The sequence below is a fragment of the Suncus etruscus genome, chromosome 4, assembly GCF_024139225.1.
Source record: "Suncus etruscus isolate mSunEtr1 chromosome 4, mSunEtr1.pri.cur, whole genome shotgun sequence".
NCBI lineage: Eukaryota > Metazoa > Chordata > Mammalia > Eulipotyphla > Soricidae > Suncus > Suncus etruscus.
The window spans coordinates 46,685,027-46,708,134 of record NC_064851.1 but is presented as its reverse complement, the minus strand read 5'-3'; the positions used below and the strand labels follow the sequence as shown (position 1 = coordinate 46,708,134).

Here is a 23,108-nt window from a genome sequence, read left to right as displayed (position 1 = left end):
TTTATACCTTGAGTAGAGCAAGGCCCACAGGGCACGGTCATCTTTGTCCACTATTAGAGCACAAGTGGTAGACATATGACTACATATGACTGCATGCAGCTCTTGCATTTGCTTTGCAGAAATCAAATTTCCCTTCCAATTTTTCTGGCTGAGCCACTGGAGAAGCTGTGCTTTGTGGGAGTGGCCTCCATGGGCTGAGGTCACGGGGTGGAGCTCCCAGGGCCATGGTCAAGAGTTGTCCAGCCAAACAGTGTAGGGCTGGGCTGAGTCTCCAGGGAGGGCCTTATCCATGGATTTCACATCATCTCAGGGTGGGCTTTGTTAGAAATATGTTGGCAGTAACCCTGGAATAGGACAGAGGTCACTGGGATGAGTCAGGTCTGGCTTTGAATCCTTGTTGAGTGACTGGTTTTCAACAGCTACCATTACACAATGCCATGAGTGAGTGGCTTTATACAACACATATTTATTGTTTCATAGTTTGGAGACTAGAAGTCCAAAATCAAGGTGTTTGCAGGACTCCAGTCCCTTTGCAAGCCACCTAGAAATGTTCCTTCCTCATCTCCTCTAGTTTCTAATGGCTTTTCTGCATGATGTGACATTCCTGGAGCTGGAACTGCGTCCTCAGATTTCACCTAGAATTTCCCTGGGTGTCTCTCTTCACACACTTGTCTTCTTACAAGAAAACTAGTCACACAGGATTAGGGGTCACCTGACTCTAGTGTTGCATAATTTTAGTTTAGCCAATCCCATCTGCAGTTACTCTATCCAATCAAGGCCACATTCCATGCTATGTGAACTTAAGTTTCTGATGGGTGTTTTTTACTTATGCTTTTTCCATTTCCAGTAGCTAATGTGTCATTTTCCATAATGCAGACCAATTTCCCAACATCAGCCACCAATTCAATTTTGTTTTGAATTGAGTCAACAACAGTTGACTCAGTCCCACAGTGTCAGACCTGCAAGGCTGCTCCTATGTCAGATTCAGACATAGTGCCCAGGCTTCTCACTCATTTATCCTCCTGACCTCAAAATTGGGGTTCTCAAGATCCCCTCTGTTTCACTTCCTTAGTTCACTAGAACAACTCAACAGGTCTCAAGAAAATTGTCTACTTACAGGTGAAGTTTTATAACCAACAACAAACCACATGCTTTACCCTTTAGGTCTACCCTTCTCCCGACTTTTCTGTACTCAGCTGCCTGGAAGTTCCCCAAATCTCCTTGTGTAAGAATTGCAGAATTTCGGGGCTGGGCGGTGGCGCTAAAGGTAAGGTGCACCTGCCTTGCCTGCGGTAGCCTTGGACGGACCGCGGTTCGATCCCCCGGTGTCCCATATGGTCCCCCAAGCCAGGAGCAACTTCTGAGCGCATAGCCAGGAGTAACCCCTGAGCGTTACCGGGTGTGGCCCAAAAACCAAAAAAAAAAAAAAAAAAAAAAAAAGAATTGCAGAATTTCTATCCCACTCCCCATAGGTGGGCCTGAAAGTACCAATCTTTTCTTCATATATTTGGTGTTTCTGGTCAACAGAACCCCTCATACACCTGGAGTCACTTCATTAGCATAAACTCAAATGTGGTTGAAAAGAAGTGTCATGATGAATAATACAAGACACACTTCAGAGCCAGAGTGAAAGTACAAAAAACTGGTAGGGCATTTATCTTGCATGGAGTTGACCTAGATTTGATCCAGTTATCCCCTATGGGTCCCCTGAGCACTGTCAGGAATGATCCCTGAGCATAGAGTCAGGAATAATTCATGAACACTAGCTGCTGTGGCCTCTCCCCTAAAAAATAAAAGATACTTCAGGGGGCCAGAGAGATAGCATGGAGGTAAGGCATTTGCCTTTCATGCAGAAGGTCATTGGTTCAAATCCCAGCATCCCATATGGTCCTCTGAGCCTGCCAGGAGCGATTTCTGAACACAGAGGCAGGAGTAACCCCTGAGCGTTGCAGGATGTGACTCAAAAACAAACAAACAAACAAACAAAAAAGATACTTCAATCCCTGAATAACTGCAATACATTTTAGGAGTACTGAGGCAGGAACTGAGAACAAAGACTGTGTATATTTTAAATTGTCAACAGTTTTTCTTTTGTTGTGTGGGGCCATAATGATGACTTGAAGCAATATGCTGATGTTTTCTATCCCCTGGGGTCTCTTGAGAGGACATAGAGGGGACAGTGATAGTACAGTGGGTCGAGTACTGTGTGTTTCCTTGTACACAATGGACATGTATTCCATCCCTACCACCCTATATGTTCCCCTGAACCCCTCTAGGTGTGGTCCCTCAACACAGAGTCAGGAGTAACCCTTGAGTACCATTGAGTGTGACCCCAAAACAAAACAAAACAAGATATAAAATAAGTCAGAACTAGTGAGGTTGAAAATTTAATTTAGATTTTTTTAAAATCCTGCCTATATTATATTTATTATATATTGGGTTATTTATTTCACTTTATTCTCTCCTCTTTAGGGTTATTGTTGATGTTGTTCTTGGCAATGATGGGGCTTGCACATGTGCCTAGTTGTATTCCCTCCCACATATTTAGCTCTGGTCACATATTGGCCTTCTGGGCTCATATTCTGAGGGAGGTGTTCACTGGACTTCACTTGTCACTGCTCATTTGCCCATCAGGCCATGCTTTTTAGTTTCGTTGAGGCACACATGCTCTGGCTGTGCTTTCTGCAGTGGGTCACTACAGCGCCCACATATGTGCTCACCAGGGTTTGAAAATGTCATTTGTTCCTGATACAAGAAATTTAGTTTCAATGAGTTAAAGCTATAGTACATTGATAATGATGGACTTACTGAGCAGTACCAGGTTCTGGGAAAAGTGAGTGAAAAGAACAGATTTGGGCCTGCCCTGGAGTAGCATAGAGGCCAACAGCAAGTAGGATAATTAAATAAGCAGAATCAATGTCTCCTCAAATAGACAGTTTACAGGAAGTAAAACTTGCTAAGAAGATTGAATAAATTTGAGTCTTTGCAACCCAAGTGGATCAGGCAAATTTGGGTGTTTCAACCAGATGGTACTAGAACCTGATTACCAGTTGGTATTCCTGGATCTTTATTTAATTAGATGTGACTCTGGGTAAATTCAAACTCACAGCGGCCCAGTTTCCTTATGCACAAGAATAGTACCACTTAGCTCCTGGGATATTTTAAAGATGAAATAATTTAAAACATGGCAAGTGCATACAACTGGACACAAAAAGTATTAATGAATGTTGATATTAGGCAATCTGAGTGTGAGGTAGTAATTGCTGAATTGAAGTACCAGCTAAATTCCTTAAAGAGAGGTTTTCCTACCACTCTGTGCATTAAAACATGTGGGAAGGAGTCATTTGATAGTGTATGTTTTAAACCAAACTATGTTTTGTACCAGACTACATTTCTTCTGAACTCTTTAGCTATAATTTGTGGTATAGATACATTCACCGTCATTCACAAAGGTGCTAAGGCAAGACTACTTGGATTTTTGTTCTCATTATCTGTTTTTTTTTGTTTTGTTTTGTTTTGTTTTCAGGAGACTATGGAACCCCACTTCCTTGGTATTTCCTTCTACAAGAATCCTATTGGCTTGGCAGTGAAGGCAAGTTATTTAAAATATGAAAAGAAAGAATAAATCGAATGTTTGAAACTACTTTTTTTGCTCATACTTGGTATATAAAAGGAGGTACTGATCTCAAGCATAAGCTTCATAATTAGTTTAGCTTGGCCTCTGCCTGGGTGCAGTATCATAGACTTAGGGAGACCACCTTTGGTGAGTTGTGGGCCTGACTGGGTGAGTGGCTGAGTGTTAATGATCCCTGGTCTCCTGCAGTGGATTCCGTTTCTGTGCAAAGAGGCCTCAAACTTCTGGTCACTTTGAATTACTCAAGCAGCTTTCCAGTTTGAAGCCAAGAGATAACTTTGAAGGGAGCTTAGCAATGTCTTCTGTTGTCTTCCCTCCTGCTTTTTGATTCCTCCCCATCGTTTAAAAAATAAAAGTGAGGGGCTGGAGTGATGGTACAGTGGTAGGATATTTGCCTTGCATACGGCTAACCCAGGACGAACCGCGGTTCAATCCCCTGGCATCCCATATAGTCCCTCAAGCCAGGAACTATTTCTGAGCACATAGCCAGGAGTAACCCCTGAATGTCACCGGGTGTGGCCCCCCAAAAAAGTGAATCTCCTTTTCCTGAGGTGTATGCCCCATGCTGGCTCAGAGCTTTGCCCTTTAAATATACCAGATCCTCTCAGAATTGCTCTTTCTTCATTTTTTCTTTTTGAGGCGGGGCAGAGGGGAGGTATTTTGGCTACAACCAGCAGTAATCAGTGATTGTACTCAGGAATCACTCCTAGCATATTTCAGGGAGTCCACATGGGGTGCTGATAAAGCCTGGGGTCACATGCAAGGCAAACACACTACTGACTGGCTGTACTGACCTTTCTTGAAGGTAGGAAAGTGGACTCAATAATATTTGCCTACAGAGCTAAAGTGATATAGTGGGTAAGGCATTTGCCTTGTTTTTTTTTTTGTTTTTTTTTTTTGGGTCATACTCGGCGGCGCTCAGGGGTTACTTCTGGCTGTCTGCTCAGAAATAGCTCCTGGCAGGCACGGGGGACCATATGGGACACCGGGATTCGAACCAACCACCTTTGGTCCTGAATCGGCTGCTTGCAAGGCAAACGCCGCTGTGCTATCTCTCCGGGCCCAGGCATTTGCCTTGTACACAATGACCTGGGTTCTATCCCCAGCATCCCATATGGTCCTGGAGCCTGCCAGAGGTAATTTCTGAGTGCAGGGCCAGGAGTAACCCTGAGCGCTGATAGGTATGGCCCCCAAACAAAATAAAACAAAACAAAACAAAAGATATTTGCCCAGAATACATATTTGTAAGAATATAAGGAGCGGGGCCGGGCGGTGGCGCTAAAGGTAAGGTGCCTGCCTTCCCTGCGCTAGCCTTGGACGGACCTCGGTTCGATCCCCCGGTGTCCCATATGGTCCCCCAAGCCAGGAGCAACTTCTGAGCGCATAGCCAGGAGTAACCCCTGAGCGTCAATGGGTGTGGCCCAAAAACCAAAAAAAAAAAAAAAAAAAAAAAAGAATATAAGGAGCAACGCAATAGGCCAAGAGACAGTTCTAGAAGTGGGGGAACCTCGGACCCTTTGATAAATAGGAGAAAGCAGCAGCATTCCAGAGCAGAGGAACTTTCCTGGAGCTGGGACACTTGGAAGCAGAGGAAATAATACTTTTCCAATCTATTTGTTCCTCGCCTACCTGCTCTTTACTTTGCGTTATTGAATGTGGGCCAGAATTCGTCCTTGAAGCATTGAGAAATGTTTGTTTTCTCTGGAGGATTAGCCTAGTGCCTTTAAAAAGATTTGGGTGGGTTTCTTTTTTTTTCCCTTTTCTTTATGGTTCCAACAAATAGCACTTTGACAGCTCAGTATTTTTCCTTTATGCCCCTTTGCTTGTCTTGTCTGTAAACATTTAAACATCTTCAACCATAAAGTTATAGTCTATCACAAATGAAAAAGGTTTTCAACACAAGTAGGTGATCCTGGAACGGTTAGAATTTCAATGAAGATCAGGACTCTAAGCTTTATTTTTCTCCTCTCTCTACAATTTCAGCAGTCACGCTGCCTCTCAAAAAGATTGTTTTAAAAAAATCTTCAAGAATGATTCACATTTATTTTTGCTGACAGAAGCCATACCTTGAATTGTCATAAATATTACCTCACATGTGAGACTGAAATTAGTTCCCAAGTACTTTTAAAATCAGAAAAGAGCAGACTTCCCACTCCCACACACATATACACATGCCCCACTCTTTTACAGAACAAATGGAGCCCAGAAGCTGCCCAGAGTTTATAATGGTCAATAGAACAAAATCTGGAACTAAGACACAGATTTCTTGGCAAGAACATCGCTGTATGTAATGACTAAACTCTTTAAGTGAATATTTCCCCTGCTATTTGATCACACATTAGTACAATAGGATAGTTAGTAATGTGACCAGAGGAATTGTGGGCAATAGACTTGAAACTCCTAACAGAAGTAGAAATAGGGGTACTGGAATGGTGGACCCCTTTACAGATGGCTCCCTCATTTATCCTACTGGGATGCAGAAGATAGGGCCATCAAGGGACCTGATTGGCTACTGTTTTAAAATCTCACCACATGGGCATCAGAGACCAGAGAGCCTTTAGATGCCAGCGGGCTGCAGTTTATCCCTAGCCTTAGCTCTCCATTGCTCTTTTCTATGGCTGGCGGCCATTCTTTAAATGTCAAATGAATGGGGCCGGCAAGATAGCATGGAGGTAAGGCTATTTGGTGGTTCGAATCCCAGCATCCCATATGGTCCCTTGAGCCTGCCAGCAGCAAGTTCTGAGCTAGAGCCAGGAGTAACCCCTGAGCGCTGCTGGGTGTGACAAAAAAAAAAAAAGTCAAATGAACAAAATGTGGGCTGGAGTGATAGCACAGTGATAGGGTGTTTGCCTTGCATGCTGCTGACCCAGGGTGAACACGGGTTCGATCTCCAACATTCCATATGGTCTCCTGAGCCAGGACAGATTTATGAGACAGAGCCAGAAGTAACCCTTGAGTGCTACTGGGTGTGCCCCCCCAAAACAACAACAACAACAACAAAGAATGTCATGTAAACAAAATGTGCCTTGTGTGTGTGTTGTTTGTGTTGTATGAATGTGTGTATAAGAATGTATATTGCAGGGGCCGGGAAGGTGGCACTAGAGGTAAGGTATCTGCCTTGCAAGCGCTAGCATAGGACGGACTGTGGTTCGATCCCCATGGTCCCATATGGTCCCCCCAAGCCAGGGGCAATTTCTGAGCGCATAGCCAGGAGTAGCCCCTGAGCATCAAATGGGTGTGGCCCAAAAACAAAACAAAACAAAAAGAATGTATATTGCAAAAAGTGACTTTTACATGAGTGTGGTCAGAGTGTGTGTCCATGTATACACGCATGCATGTGTGTTTGTAACATGGATCTCCATTTCTACAACGTCTATACCCAAATTCTAGTTAATCTCAAAATACCTGAATGTCCTTACAGGTAGTTTCTTGGGTCTCAGACTCTCACTCTGAAATTGGAGCTGCCTTTTACACCCTCTTGAATGGACTTTTACGTGAGGTTAACACTGACAGGTTTTCTGGACAAGACTTGGGTACTAAAAGGAGATAAAGTGACAGCCATGATACCCCTCACTAACAATATTGCAAACCACAGGGTAAGGGCAGGAGGGAAACTGAGGACATTGGTGGCACATTGGAAATGTGCACTGGTGAAAGATGGTGTACATTGAATGATTAAAACTCAATCATGAATAACTTTGTATCTATGAAAAAACCCAACTGTGTTATGAGCAACCTTGTAACCACAGTGTTTAGAGTAATTCATTTAACAAATGAATTAAAAATAGAATAATTAATAAAAAAATAAACTCACTTCTGAGTGAGAATACACACACACACACACACACACACACACACACACACACACACATATATATATATATATATATATATATATACTAACAGGTTTTAGGTTGGTGTGAAAAAGATTGTTGGGGTGCTAACGAAAAGGCACTTGTTTCAAGTACAACCCTGGTTTGCTTAGCGATTTCCTTTTTACCACTGGTTCTGATTTTGGAGGTCCTTCTTGCAGAGAAAGAAGGGGTGAAGTTTCTGTTACAGAATTCCCTGCAAACTTAGCCATCATGGCCAAATCTAACCTGGAGAAAAGCCCTGGGCCATCTCCTCCACTTCAACAGCCACAGTTGAAAGACTGTTGAGCCAGACATGGGTTTTATGTCTGGAAAGAAATGTTTTGTTTCTACCTCCATTCCTAACTTTCACCCTCCTCAGCCCTCTATGGGAGAGTAACATTATCCATGGCTTTTGATTGGTGCAGGATGTTCAACCAGAGAAGAGAGGGCTCTGGAAAAGACAGAGCCCCTGACAGAGGAAATGGAAGATCCAGAAGCCCCAGAAGGAGTTAAAGGTGAGAACAGGCCTAGAGAAAGCAGAGCAGAGAGGGGATGTAAGGCATTAGATGGAGTGAAGGACCCTCCCCCCACCTGTCTTATAAATGGGTTCGATGGGCAAGACTGAGCCCTGAGATTGTCTCCTGGGTCCAGCCGCACACATGCAGAGTGGGGCCTAGCCAGACGTGAATACATATTTCCTGGAGAAAGCAAATCCCCAGTCTGCTGTGTTTGTGCCCTTGTTAGGCAAATCCCCAGGGAGTCACACAAATGTGCTGACTTCCGAGGATTTAGCAAGAACAATAACTTGGGTCACTGGGACTCAGAGCGGATATGAGATATAAGGAAAGACAAAAATAAATGCCTCTGCACACAGGGAAATAGTCTAGCGGTGCTGGCTACACCTCCTTCGTGGTTTACAAATCTAGGCGTCCGTTCATTCAAGCATCAACCAGGCTTCCTGACCATGGAAGTGACTTCAGAATTTCTCGAGCCAGGGTCTTGGCTTACAAATGCCTGCCTGGCTTTTGCTGTCCTTACCTTTCTTATGAGTTTTGAGCTTTGTTCCTGGCTTCTCTGTTTCCCAAGCACACACATTCCTCTGTGGATACTAAAATACTCCCATTAGTCTTCCTCTGGGCAATAGAGGCAGTGGAGAAAGTCTGACATGGCCAGAGAGGTTCACCCACACCTCTGATATAGCTGGGGGAGCATTTCATAAAGTCGAGGTCAATGACCTACAGTTTTGCAAATAGAGGATTTGCGGTCAGAGTGACTCTGGGAAGGCCCCTGCTCAAGAGTGGCATTCCAAAGCCAGAATCAGAGTGCTGGGGTCCCACCTACAGGAAAGGCCAGGAGGCCCCATAGAAGCAGTACTGAATGTATTTATCATGTTTATTTGCAGAGGAGTATAGGCTTAGAATGACAGGTTTTGGGGCCGGAGAGATAGCATGGAGGTAAGGCGTTTGCCTTGCATGCAGAAGGATGGTGGTTCGAACCCCGGCATCCCATATTATGGTCCCCCAAGCCTGCCAGGACCTTAAGGCAGGACGAGCCAGGTGGCCAGGGAATGGTGTGCACTATGGGAATGGAAGTTAAATGTGGAGGGTGAGCATCTGAGGGTCAGTTAGGAGGAAGAGGTAACCAGGCCACCAGGTTCACTGAAGGTCCTCTGATGAGAAGCAACAAGTCAGGTTGAGTCACAGTGGACTCCAAGATTAGTCCAGCTGACCAGGCAAAAGGCAGTTTAAGAGTGGACGTGATGGACTCTAAGACATACATTGGGTTGGATGAAGAGGCTGAGCTGCTATGCCTGAGGGAACACCCTGTGGATTCCCGGGAGGGCCAGCTGGGGACTGCGGGTACTGCTCATTCCATGCAGAGACCATGCAAATCCTGGGCTTGAGTCCCACCTCTCCTACTCAAGGGGCATGTGACTTTCATGAGACTCTGGGAAAACTCAGGTTTGTTTATGACAGCAATGGGTATTCTGGTAACTGCCCTGACCCCCTTCCCTTGCATGTAGGGTGACATGCAGACTTGGTGAAACCATATGTGAAGTATTAGATAACATTTTTCTGTGATGTTCTGTCATCATGCTTACCAAGATCATGATTAAAAGCTATTTCAGGGGACTGGAGAGATAGCATGGAGGTAAGGCGTTTGCCTTTCATGCAGAAGGTCATTGGTTCGAATCCCGGCTTCCCATATGGTTGGTCCCCCATGCCTGCCAGGAGCAATTTCTGAGCATGGAGCCAGAAGTAACCCCTGAGCACTGCCGGGTATGACCCAAAAACCACACACACAAAAATAAATAAATAAATAAATAAATAGTTATTTCAGACAGGAGTTATAGGTTCTTGGGAAAAAACCTTGGAAACTATCCATTAAGAATTCACATTGAGGGGCCGGGCGGTGGCGCAAGAGGTAAGGTGCCTGCCTTGCCTGCGCTAGCCTTGGACGGACCGCGGTTCGATCCCCCGGTGTCCCATATGGTCCCCCAAGCCAGGAGCGACTTCTGAGCGCATAGCCAGGAGTAACCCCTGAGCGTTACCGGGTGTGGCCCAAAAACAAAAAAAAAAAAAAAAAAAAAAGAATTCACATTGATACAACTACAATCATATTTGTAATCACAGTGTTTAAATAAAGATGATTGAAAAAATATTCACATGTTCTTTTGTGTGTATGGAGGGCAGGAGGGAGTGGGGGAGTGGGCCACATCTGACAATGCTCAAGGCTTACTCCTGGCTCTGTATTGGGGAACACTTCTGGTGCTACTCAAGGGACCATAAGAGGTGCCGGGATCAGACCAAGGTCAGCTATGTGCAAGGCAAGTGCTTTACCTTTGCACTACCTCTCCAGACTTTCATCTCTTTTCTTTTTTCTCACCCCCTCTAAGGCTCCTTCTTCGAACATGAGCTTCCAGGCTTAGTGCCTGGCGTCTGTGTGAAGAATCTCGTCAAGATTTTTGAACCCAATGGCAGGCCAGCCGTGGATCACCTCAACATTACCTTCTACGAGAGCCAGATCACTGCACTCCTTGGTCACAATGGAGCGGGGAAAACTACCACCTTGTGAGTCTCTGGGCAAAGAGGCTGGCATGCCTTTCTGCCTCATCATCTTTTTTCTCTTCTTCCCCTGTGAACTACCCTTTGCTCTCCGCCTCTACCCTTCAGTGACTAGCAGAGACTGATCCAAGAATGCTCAGAGAGCACCGAGGTAGTCACAAATCACTCACACACATCATTTGCTCATGAGAAGCTGGTGGGCTAAGTGTTGCCCTGCCCTGGGTGATCTGGCAGTATGGACTCTGAAGAACTTAAATGACTTTCCCAAGCTCACCAAATAGTAATGGTTACAGGGATCAAGAGTCAGAAACTCCCTCAACTCTCATTTAAATCTGGTCCTGCATTCCCCTCCCTCCAACACATACCTCAGCAGCATTTCTGCCATCAGTGGTGGAGATAGAGTCAGGCCCATCTGGCACAGGCCCTTTGCCACTAGAGTGTGACTTGTTTGCCAGGAACATTCTTTACCCTACCTGTGAGAAAAAATAGAAAGTGTGTTAACTTCTAGGGAATTGAAGACTCACATTTAGATGTCCCAACACTCTTTGAAGATTCCCTAGCACCCTCTGCTGTAGAGTGTATGGCCTGTTGGGGTTTCCCACGGAGCCACCGAGGCGCCCTGTCAAGGGGTCAGAGACCGTGAGATACACAGTTTTAAGTCCTTTGGCTTCTTCCAGAGCCCCAGGAAGGAACAGCCGTGTCCACCCTGCGATGGAATGTTCTCTGAGGGCGGTTCAGTGTGAACGGAATGTGGGGTTGGTGCCATTATATTTGGATCTGTTTCCCTCTAGTGGTTGATCAACAAGAGAATTTCAGATTCTCAGTAAAAGTTCCAATAGCCAGAGATAGTATCTGAACTTGAGGACAGGCCCGGATGGGAGAGCTTTAACTGACCTGTCCCCTTATTACCTAAATATGGTCGGAGTCCACAGAAGCCAAGGACTCCTCAAGGCAAACAGATGACTTCATTGTCGCTGAATTACAATTTCCCTTGGGTGTTGAAACACAATGTGGGATAAAAGAGTGATACTATTTTAGAGTGCCACTTATTCTGGTACTGTTCTAAGTGAACAGGTATCAGCTCATTGAAGCCTCACCATAGTCCCATGGGATGGGTATTATGATTTTTCAATTTTAACAGCAACAATAAAAAGCCCAACACTGCAATCAGGGTTCTTTCCTATTTTGTTCTAAAGATGATCTGGTGGGTGGCAATCCTCACACCTCGTCGGTCGTCAATGCATACATATGGAATACCTCTGGGATTCTTACCATCAAGACCTTTTCGGGGTCTTTGAACTGGTGACTCAGTGAAGAACATTAGTCAGGCATCGAATATCTTTGATTGGGTCCTATGGTACCAAGAGCAGTGGGACTGAGTTGGGGAACATCTTTTGCTGCATGGGAACAGTCTACAACCAGGCATCTAGAAGGTCTTTCAGTGACCACTACTGAACCAGCAGGCAGATGCAGTTCTGGGTATCAGGGCCTGAGGCTACACTTTTTTTTTATCCCAAAATGATCTTTTTTCTTTTTTGTTTTTGGGCCACACCTGGTGGTGTTCAGGGGTTATTTCTGGCTATCTACTCAGAAATAGCTCCTGGCAGGCACGGGGGACCTTATGGGATGCCAGGATTCAAACCAACCACGTTAGGTCCTGGATCGGCTGCTTGCAAGGCAAACGCCGCTGTGCTATCTCTCTGGCCCCTGGGACTACACTTTAAGAGTACTAAGTCCCATTGAAAACTTACCTCCCTGATGATTGGTTTCACTGAGAGGTGAGGGCAAGAGTCACTGTTAGATTCCTCCCTACCTTGGGTTGGGGCTACTCCTTACAGTTCCTCTTTTCTGACAATGATTCCTCTTCTTGACAGGTCCATCCTGACGGGTCTGTTGCCACCAACACTGGGGACTGTGCTTATTGGGGGAAAGGACATTGAGAGCAACCTGGATGAAATTCGGCAGAGCCTTGGCCTATGTCCACAACACAACATCCTTTTCCACCAGTAAGCAGAACAAGAACTGAGATCCTCTCCACCCCCTTTCCTCACTCTGCCTCTCTCTGAGTCCATCTCAGGGGTACCAACTCTGGGAAAGGACATGATGCTCCTGTCTAGTTACCTCTGTTTACATATTTATATGGAATGGTGGGGAGGAGTGGACCACACAGCAGTTCTCAGGAGCCTTCCTGACTGTGCTCAGGAGTGACCTCTGGCAGGGCTTGGGGCATTATATGCAATACTGGAGATCAAAACAGGATCAGCTGCATGCAAGGCAAGAGCCTTATCTCCTGCACTATCTCTGGCCCTGGTTGTGCTCCTGGTTGAGGTCCTTTGTCCTACTCACAATGACAATAGCCCTCAGAATATGGAACTGAACTGCATTACTCCAAGCTGAGGTCTTCCTGCTCAGAGTGAAACTCCTTGTCTCTAGATGGATTGCTTGCTGTGACTTTGCTGAACTTAGGACCAAAAGATGGGGAACCATTGTTTCCCCCCCCTTAAATCAGGCTTTGAAAACTTACTGTTTTTTTTTGTGTGTGTGTGTGTGTGTGTGTGTGTGTGTGTGTTTTGGGTCACACCCGGCAGTGCTCAGGGGTTATTCCTGGCTCCAGGCTCAGAAATTGCTCCTGGCAGGCACAGGGGACCATAAGGGGCGCCGGGATTCGAACCGATGACCTCCTGCATGAAAGGCAAATGCCTTACCTCCATGCTATCTCTCCGGCCCCCTTATTGTTGGTTTTTATTTGGGGGCCACACTTGGCAGTGCTCAGGGCTTTCTCCTGGCTCTGCACTTATTGCTCTCTTCTAAAGGGCTCAAGGTGTGTGTGTGTGTGTGTGTGTGTGTGTGTGTGTGTGTGTGTGTGTGTGTTGTATCAGAATCAAGCCTGACATAACCATAGGCAAGGTAAATGCCCATGGCCTTTCCTACTGTCCTGTCCCCACAGCCTCACAGTGGCTGACCACCTCCTCTTCTACGCACAACTGAAAGGGAAGTCCACAGGGAAAGCCAAGCTAGAGATATAACTGAGGTTTCAGGACTTTCTATTTCTTTTTCCCCTCTAACTTTTATTTACTTCTGGCTATAAAAGTGGCAGTTACTTCCAGCTCTGTGCTCAGTGCAAAGGATAAAATTATATCAGCCACATGCAAGGCAAGCACTTAAACCCTGTATCACATCTCCAATCCTGAAGTATCTCTTTTTATTAATATTTTGTTTATTATATTTATTTCTTGATCCTGCAAAACAAAAAGACACCATGATCAAAAATTTTACTTGCTGGGGCAGGAAAGATAACACAGTAGTAGGGAGCTTGCCTTGCGTGCAGCCGACTCGGGACAGGCCTGGGTTCGATTCCTGGCATTCCATATGGTTCCCAGAACCTGCCAGGAGCGATTTCTGATTTTTGAGCACAGAGTCCGGAGTAACCCCTTACTTGCTAAATCTCTCTTCTCTACCCTCATAGCTTCTGTATGATACATGACTAGAAATGACACTGCTAAGCCCATGGCCTTTTCTACTGTCCTGTCCCCACAGCCTCACAGTGGCTGAGCACCTCCTCTTCTACGCACAACTGAACGGGAAGTCCACAGGAAAAGCCAAGCTAGAGATGGAAACCATGTTGGGGGACCTGGGCCTTCACTACAAGAGGAATGAAGAAGCACAGGATCTCTCAGGTGCCTGGTATTGGGTTTATAGGCAGCTAATCCATGGTTCCCAATTAAAAGGGTAGTGGTGAGGGCAGGCAGAGAGTTACAGAACTCTAAATTTATTCTGGGCATCTCAGAACAGCCCCCTAAAGATCACTTCTATGTGGAACTCTGTGCTGTTATTTGCTCTTTGAGACTTGGCTAATATGGGAGGATAGCTTACTATTCCAAACTGGTCTAGTTTTAGAGATGGAGTGGCCATTTCCTAGGCTTTCCACCACTCAGGTTTTGGATATGAAAAACCATCAAAGTAGACAGCAACAAACTGAGCCTTTCTCTTTGTCTTTCATGGCTCTTGTGACCTCACCCTTATACTTCTAGGTGGCATGCAGAGAAAGTTGTCCGTGGCTATAGCTTTTATGGGTGATGCAAAGGTGGTGGTTCTGGATGAACCCACTGCTGGGGTGGACCCCTACTCCAGACGTTCTATCTGGAACTTGCTCCTGAAGTATCGCAAAGGTAATGGCTTTGCCTGTGTCCTCACTGTGGTTCCTACAGCCCTGGTGTTTTGCAACTGAGTATGACACTGACATAAGCACATGCACGTGGGGCTTTATAAGTATTGGATGAATCTAAGTTCCAGGTAAAGTTTCCTGATGGATCTCCTGAGGAGTCACTGATAGAGCTGCCAGATTCCTAAAATAGTCTAGAGAGTGCTTCCGATGTGCAGCCCTCTTGTCTGAAACAAAGGGTGCAGCTCTGGGTGAAATTCCTCTCCAAGACCCAGAGGTCCAGTCGCCTATAAACATCTCAAGAAATTCCATAGCTCTCAGCTAACCACTCTAGACTACAAGAGTATTGTGCTTGATTTCAGTATTCCACTAGACTGCTGCCATGGAAATTATCCCATAATGGGACATTTCTTCATCTATCTAGCAAGTAGGCCACCTTCCAACCAGTAGGCAAAGATTTAGAAGAAAGAGCAGGCAGCACTCTTCATTACTACATTTTCTGTTTGCTTGTTTGTTTTTGGACCACACCCTGTGATGTTCAGGGGTTACTCCTGGCTCTATGCTCAGAAGTCGACCCTGGCAGGCACAGGGGACCATATGGGATGCCAGGATTCCAACCACCATCATTCTGCATGCAAGACAAATGCCCTACCTCCGTGCTATCTCTCCGGCCCCACTACTTATTTTTAATGACATCTTCATTATGTCAGTTCAATCTGAGAAAGAGTTCAGAATCAGTTGAGTATGAGAGTGTGTGTTTTTGTGCATGTATATGGTACATGCATACATAATTTACAAAGATTATAATTGCAGTGCTTAATGATCCAGAGTATAGTACTTTTCAATTGATAGCTATATATTCCCTTTGGGACCCCATATATTTCAAAGGGACACAGGTGAAACTGCATAAAAGAGGAGCCACACATAAGACTAGGGTTCAATTGATAGGATCAGGAAGCCACAGGAAAGGAACAAGATTGGAAGAGATCCATGGTAAGAAGTAGGGTTGAGAAACACTGGTCTAGAACTCAAAGGATGCTTTTTAGAAATAAATGTCCCAGAGCTGGTGATTAAATAGAATCTGACCCTCTACCTGATGAAGAGATATGTATACAGAGATGCTTTGCTGTAAAAACATGAGTTGCTGTTGTAATTTCTCAAGTGTTCTGGACTTCACTGCATGATACTGGTTTTAAGAATTCCTGGGTTTCACAATCATGTCCATTCCTGTCCAGCTGGGCTGAGACTAGCCAGATCTTTCCTTGGCCCCTGCTCTTGCAGGCAGAACCATCATCATGTCCACTCACCACATGGATGAGGCTGACCTTCTCGGAGATCGCATTGCCATTATTTCCCAAGGAAAGCTCTACTGCTCAGGGACCCCACTCTTCCTGAAGAGCTGCTTTGGCACTGGCTTCTACTTGACCTTGGTGCGCAGAATGAAAACCGTGCAGGGCCAAAGGAGAGGCTGCCAGGTACGCACCTGTGCATGTTTGTGCGGAGAGCAGGTGCACGTTTGTGCAGGTTCACTCATGGCTGCTTCACTTCATGCCTATTAGGCAAACAGGGTGCCTAGGCTTGGTTTCTGAGTATTTGCAGGATTTGACAATGATTCTAAACTGCCCACAAAGCTGTTTAAGCTCAAATGAAACAATGAGGGACTTTGGAGGGGCAGCTTTGGGGAGCATAGAGGACACCCAGAAATGCTCAGGGCTTATTCCTGGCTCTGCACTCAGAGATCACTGTTGGCTGGAAGTTGCGATCCAAACTGGGTGGATTATAGGCAAGACAAGCTTATTATCTTTTGTACCATCTTTCTCTCCCCAAAACTACAGTTTTTTATACTCTGACTACAGTCTTTTATACTCTGAAACCTAAAATTACATGCATGATTGGTATGTCATGGAAGAGAACCTGCAAGACCATGCAATTTTACAAAGAGTTGTTTAAGGTTGTTTTTCCTTTATCCTAACATTAGTGTCCTACTGGCAAATGAAAGCTAGGAAAAGGCTCCTTAGGAACAGTCCCTTAAAACAATAAAGCCAAAAATACCAACCACCAGAGACTACTTCAATGAATGGAGAGGGTCAGTTCAGCTTTGGCCAGGAGGTAGACAAACTGTCATCCCAGATGAATGACCTTTTCCTGGATATTGCTGGTTTCTTTCCACATGAGCTGGACCCTGTCTACTTATGTCACTAAGGAGGTGGGGGAAATGCATGAACTAAGCTATTGTAAGTGTGCAGATCTCTGCAAAAGCAGGCTCCACACATATTCATGTCACACGTTATTCATGCCCGAGCATCCATAGTTTAAGTGGCTGCTCTGGTGTGTTCCTGCCCTGGGTTGCTTTTCACAGCCTGGCATGCACTCTTGAAAAGGAGGAGCAGGAGGTCTTGCACAGACAGATCTGATAGCCAATCCCTAATGAATGAGAAACCAAAGGGACCCTCTGAGCTTTCTTTTCTCTCAGAGCCTATCACACACTCTCCAGGAGAAAAATCAAGCAGGTACATTCTCAAAATATGTGTGGAGCCTAAAAGAGAGGGGAGAAACACAGTAAGCCCATGAGAATGAAGGCTATGATCTCGAAGAAATGCTCTCTGATGCTGTACCTGTTGCAGGGAGCCCACGTCTGCACATCTCCCAGCTGCTCCGGAGCATGTCCAGCCTGCCCAGATGACAGGAGTCTGGAACAAGTTCTGGATGGTAAGAACTGGGGCAATTCCGACACGGGTTCTCATCTGGTCCTGTCTCTTGGCATCACTGATGTATTGTGTATCCTGCATTTCAGAGGGAGCGAAGAAAGGACACTATTTCCCAGGCCCCTGATCACACAATAGCCTGCCTTTTCCTCCACATTTCTTACTTCTTTCTAGGACCAAGGCAATTTCGAAAGTCCCGGTTTAAGAGTCCCTCCCTTTAATGAGGAATTCAGTCTTTGTTCAATCTGCACACTTGCCCATATTAAGCCTCCACGCCTGGAGTCCTTTTGCCCTGAGTCCAGACCACATTCCTTAGTGTCTGGGAAGAGGGGGGAGGTGGAGCCCTCTGGTGGCACCTCTGTGACCTGCAGCCCTCTTGCTGAGCTTTTTAGGTCCGATTGCCTCGTGCTGATAGATTCAAGTCCAGGGAACGCTGTAGGTCCCTGCTACACTCTCTAAACTTTCTCCTTAGAAGAAACCATGTCAGTAAAATGCCAGAGTCTTAGTTTTACTCTTAATTTTTTCCTTAGATTGCCAGTTTTTCAACAAGCCCCCCCTTAGATGAGGGGGGCATTAACCTGTACCCTCAACTCCAGGGAGATGCAAAAGAGAAACTTTCATGGTAAACACTTGTCCTATGAGATTCCAGATTCCAGATTCCAGAACCAAACCTAGATACTGACCCAAGTGAATGAAGGGCAAAGTATCTGCAAGTCAAAGAAAAAAAAATGTAGCATGAACATTTTTTTCTAACTCAGGCATTCACTAAGACCTGATGAGATAAGAAAAGTCAGCAATATTTATGTGCTCTGTTTGAAAGTTGATGGAAAATGCCAAAGTGGCATCCTATTCAACCTCTCATCTTCTCTTTGCAGTGACAGGGGTCTGTAACAAACATGAACATATTCTTACACCAGGACATTCCTGTGGCTTTTTCCCAGCCTGCCTGGCTTGGGTCCCACCCTGCATTCTGACATTTCTGACCAGGAGGAATCCAGGTCAGGAAATTGGTCCTTTAAAAAAAAAAAGGCGGGGGGGGGTGGGGGAATCCTACTAAGATTAATTACTCTGGTGATTCAAAGTCAAGTTGAAAATAAGGCTAGCCATGGTCTCACCCCTCCCCAATATTGCTTTATTTCTAAGTGAGAGTTTTGTTTTCTCTGAGTAGAATAAGGATGTTGTGATTGGTAGGAAGCACAATCACTAGTCAAGTCCCAAATAAGAAAAGATAGAACATTTTAACCCCAGTTAACTCCTTAGAAAGCATCTCACCACCAGTGATTCAAATCCTTCACTCATTCACAGACCCTTTACCAGTTGCTGAAAGCTGATGTACCTGCTAGGTCAACCTCTGGAAAGACTGACACACATCTAAGACTTAATTCCTGGGAATCCAGCAGCCTCAGGCTCAATTTCCTTCCTAAGAGAACAATGAATGTGATCCCTGAGAGCTCTTGGGGGCATAAAGGCTTCCTCAGGCAAGAAGCTCTCAGCGTCCTGATGAAGTCATCCCTGAACCCAAAACAATTGAGTCTGATTTGCAGGTTGGATGTGAAACCAATTTTCCAGTTCCAGCCAGGCACAAAAGTTGGATGGAAAGTCACAGGACCTCTCTGTATGGGTCATTTGTACTTGCGCGCTTATTTTGATTACTTTCGAAGTAACCTCAGTTTCCAGTGTGTGGAATTAGAATTTGACAATTGTATATATTACATGCTAGTCCCCTCCCCAAGTATAGTCTCCACCCACTACCTTACAGTTAATTTCCATTCATATGTTTCCCCCGTCCTTCTTCCCTTCTGATAGCTTTCAGTCTGTTGTTTAGGTTTGTGGGTTTGATTGTTCATTTTCTTTTTATCTTTATACTTTAAGATTTGGTTTTATGTTTACCAAGAGGTTCTAACATAACTTTCTTTCTTTTTTTTTTTTTTTTTGGTTTTGGGGGCCACACCCGGTGACACTCAGGGGTTACTCCTGACTGTGCGCTCAGAAATCACCCCTGACTAGGGGGATCATATGGGACCCCGGGGATTGAACCCTGGTCTGTCCCGGGTCAGCCACATGCAAGGCAAATGCCCTACCTCTGTGCTATCACTCTGGCCCCACTTCTTTTTTTTCTTTTCTTTTTTTTTTTGTTTTTTGGGTCACACCCGGTGGTGCTCAAGGGTTACTCCTGGCTGTCTGCTCAGAAATAGCTCCTGGCAGGCATGGGGGACCATATGGGACACCGGGATTCGAACCAACCACCTTTGGTCCTGGATCGGCTGCTTGCAAGGCAAATGCCGCTGTGCTATCTCTCCAGACCCTCTGGCCCCACTTCTAACATAACTTTCTATGCGTACAATGTTCTGATTTCTGTTGAGAGCTACTTACATGTGATTATATTCTGAATTTGCAGGCAGAGGGTGGATGGGGATTTGGTCATACCCAGCAATGCTCAGGGGTTACTTATGACTCTACCCATATTCAGGGTTTGCTACCAATGGTGCATAGCAAGCACATCAACTTATGTATTATCTCTCCAGTTCTTCAAACAACATTCCCCCAACATTTTATCATTTTGGTGTCTCAATTTACATTTTATCTTATAGGTGTTGTTTATATTTAAAGAATAGTTTTTTATTAATTCTACACCTTTTACTTTAAATTTGCATGTCTCTTTATATAGGAATGGAGCCAATGCTTTTATAGCATATTTGCCTTTTTCAATAAAATAGCAGTAGGTTCATAAGTAGGTTTATTTATTTATTTATTTTTGTAAGCCTACAGCACCCAGTATTCCCAGGCAGTCTCCCATCCAAGTACTAACCAGGCCCGACCCTGCTTAGCTTCCAAGATCAGAAAAGATCGGGCAAGTTTAGGGTGGTACGGCCATAGACCATAAGTAGGTTTATGATGTTTGTTATTACTATGACTTTTCAATTTAAGAAAATTCTTTTAACATTTTTTTGTAAGATCCATTTACAAAATTTTTAAGATCTATTTACACAATGTTAACCTTTGTTTACCTGGGCAACTCTTAATCTTTTCTGAATGTCAACCAACCAGGTATGGTCTTTTTGGTGGGTGAAAAATTTTCCCCTTTCAGTATTGAATAGTATGTCTTCCCATGTCTCCTTTTACTTGACATGTTCTTTTTTTTATTTGTTTGGGGTTTTTTTGGGGGGATGGGGGCACACCCAGCAGCGCTCAAGGGTTACTTATGGCTCTGCACTCAGAAATCACTCCTGGCAGGCTCGAGGGACCATATGGGATGCTCGCTGTGCTATTGCTCTGGCCCCATACTTGGTGTTGAATTAATTATTAATTATAAAGAGTCCTAGTAGTGTAGATGGATGGAGGATGGATGGTGAGACCTTTCTCCACCTGGCCTGGCGCCTGCAGCCCTATGTCCTGGCAGGTCTATAGGTGCACAATGATGGCGAAGAAATGATCCACAGCAGTCGGATGAAGTTTCAGGAGACATCCAGCTTTATTATAAAGCCTAATCGCCATGTGCATATCTCACATGGCTTCTAAGCTAAACAGCCTTTTTCTTGCTCCTTTGCATCCATGCTGTCGCTCATCTCTGCTTGCTGCATCTGCTCCTCCCCTTCCCCCAGGTCACTCTAATTACCAACCCCAGGTCCCTCCCAGCTGTGGGAGGGTCTCACCATTCAGGTAAAATTAGCATTTGTCTTTGGGGAGGGGTAAACTTGATATATTAAGTTTTCGGCTGAAATATCTGCTGATGATATTATGAGGGTTTCCTTTGAATGTGAGTCTGTTTTCCCCTGTGCTACTTTTTTTTTTATTGATTGATTGGTTGGTTTTTGGGCCACATCCAGCGGCTCTCAGGGGTTTACTCCTGGCTCTGCACTCAGAAATCACCCCAGCAGGCTGGGATGCCGGGAATTGAACTGGGTCCCTCCCGGGTCTGCCACATACAAGGCAATCGCCCTATCACTGTGCTCTTTGGCCTCTGCTTGTACTGAACTTTGGCTATTTGAATTACAATATACCTTGGCTTAGATCTCTTATTTGAAACTTTCTGGCTTTCCTATACCTAGATGTCTAGTTTCTTCCCCAATTGGAGAATGTTTTAGTTATAAATTTTTATGACTCAAATAATTTTTGACCCTCTCTCTTCTTCTCCTTCAAGGACCACCATAATATAAATAACATTACTTTTGACATTGTCCCAGGAGTCTGTTAAGGTATCAGGTTACCTTTTAAATATTTTTTATTCTGTTACTCCAGATGAGTTTTTATTATGTTGTCTTCCTTCTCACTACTCACTTACTGCAGCTTTGATTCATCCAGGCTACTGATGAGCCTCCTCTTCGTATTTTTCAGTTCTACAATATAGTATTCTTTAGCTCTACAAATTCTATTTGTGTCATTTTATTTATTTATTTTGGTTTTTGGGCCACACCCAGTGATGCTCAGGGGTTACTCCTGGCTATGCACTCAGAAATAGTTCCTGGCTTGAGGGACCATATGGGATGCCCAGGGATCAAACCATGGTCCATCCTAGGCTAGCGTGAGCAAGGTGGACACCTTACCCCTTGCGCCACTGCTCTGGCCCTTGATTTATTTTTGTAATTCATCTGTTCTTTTCCCATGTTTGTTGTCTTTATAACCATTCCTTTGAATTATTTATCTAGTAGTTTGCTTATTTTCATTTTTTGATTTTTTTTTCTAGAATTTTGTCTTGCTCTTCCTTTAGGTCCCCTTCTCTGCCCCCCAGCCTGTACCCCTAATTCTCTGGGCTTTTCTTCTGTATCAGGCAACAATACTTCCATGTTTGATTTTGAAGGCTTAGTCTTATGCAGGTGATATCCTGGGAAGCTCACGGTATACAGTCCCCTCTGGCTGCCCAAGCCAGCTTCTTGTGTGGACTCACAAGAGGCTGTTAGTAAACTCTGCTATGTCTTTATATAGTTGAGTTCCATGGAAGTACAAAAATATGGTATACTGAGTGTGTGAAATTGTACAGCTGGCCCAGCTTTTGCCACAGCTATTTCTCAGTAGGCATGAGGAACAGCATGTCCCAGCTATACATGACTTGTAGTGTGATGTGTTCAGCAGCTGTGTTTTAATGTATGGCAGATGGTACCTCAGCATCAAGGGATCAGGGACTTGGGTAGAACTGTGATGATCAAAGGATTTTGGAAAAGAATTGTGGGCCAGGGTCTGAGGTTCCACTGGATGATTCATGCTCTGAGAGCAACTCCTCATCTTCAACCTGCCTCTCAGAATAATGTGCTAGGGAGCGATCTCTTCAAATGCTGCTTTACACTCTTAAACCTGGGTGTTTAATTTTAAAGAATCACATGCAATTATGAATGTCTGAGAGCATTAGATACTTCCATACACCACATATTTCCATACTCATGTCAGGAACCCACTTGTCCTCTGGCCTGTCTCCACAGCTACTTCTTCATTTTTTTTTTTTTTGGTTTTTCGGGCCACACCCATTTGATGCTCAGGGGTTACTCCTGGCTAAGCGCTCAGAAATTGCCCCTGGCTTGGGGGGACCATATGGGATGCTGGGGGATGGAACCACGGTCCTTCCTTGGCTAGCGCTTGCAAGGCAGACACCTTACCTCTAGCACCACCTCGCCAGCCCCTCTCCACAGCTTCTTAAGGTTTTTTTTTTTTTTTTTCTGCCAGCTGAGTATTACGTTGTTGTTTGGGGGGAGTTGG

The 23,108-nt window shown here is 44.9% G+C and overlaps 1 protein-coding gene and 1 pseudogene across 1 annotated transcript in view; one reads left to right on the top strand and one right to left on the bottom strand.

Moving 5' to 3' along the window:
- ABCA4 (ATP binding cassette subfamily A member 4) overlaps positions 1 to 23,108 on the top strand; it is a 168,818-nt gene that overhangs the window by 95,758 nt on the left and 49,952 nt on the right. The window contains 8 exon segments of the mRNA XM_049772565.1: positions 3,527 to 3,592; positions 7,914 to 8,003; positions 10,385 to 10,559; positions 12,428 to 12,559; positions 14,091 to 14,230; positions 14,585 to 14,722; positions 15,997 to 16,190; positions 17,340 to 17,424. Coding sequence (XP_049628522.1) covers positions 3,527 to 3,592; positions 7,914 to 8,003; positions 10,385 to 10,559; positions 12,428 to 12,559; positions 14,091 to 14,230; positions 14,585 to 14,722; positions 15,997 to 16,190; positions 17,340 to 17,424 — 1,020 coding nt within the window.
- Positions 20,181 to 20,299, bottom strand: LOC126008105 (uncharacterized; annotated as a pseudogene).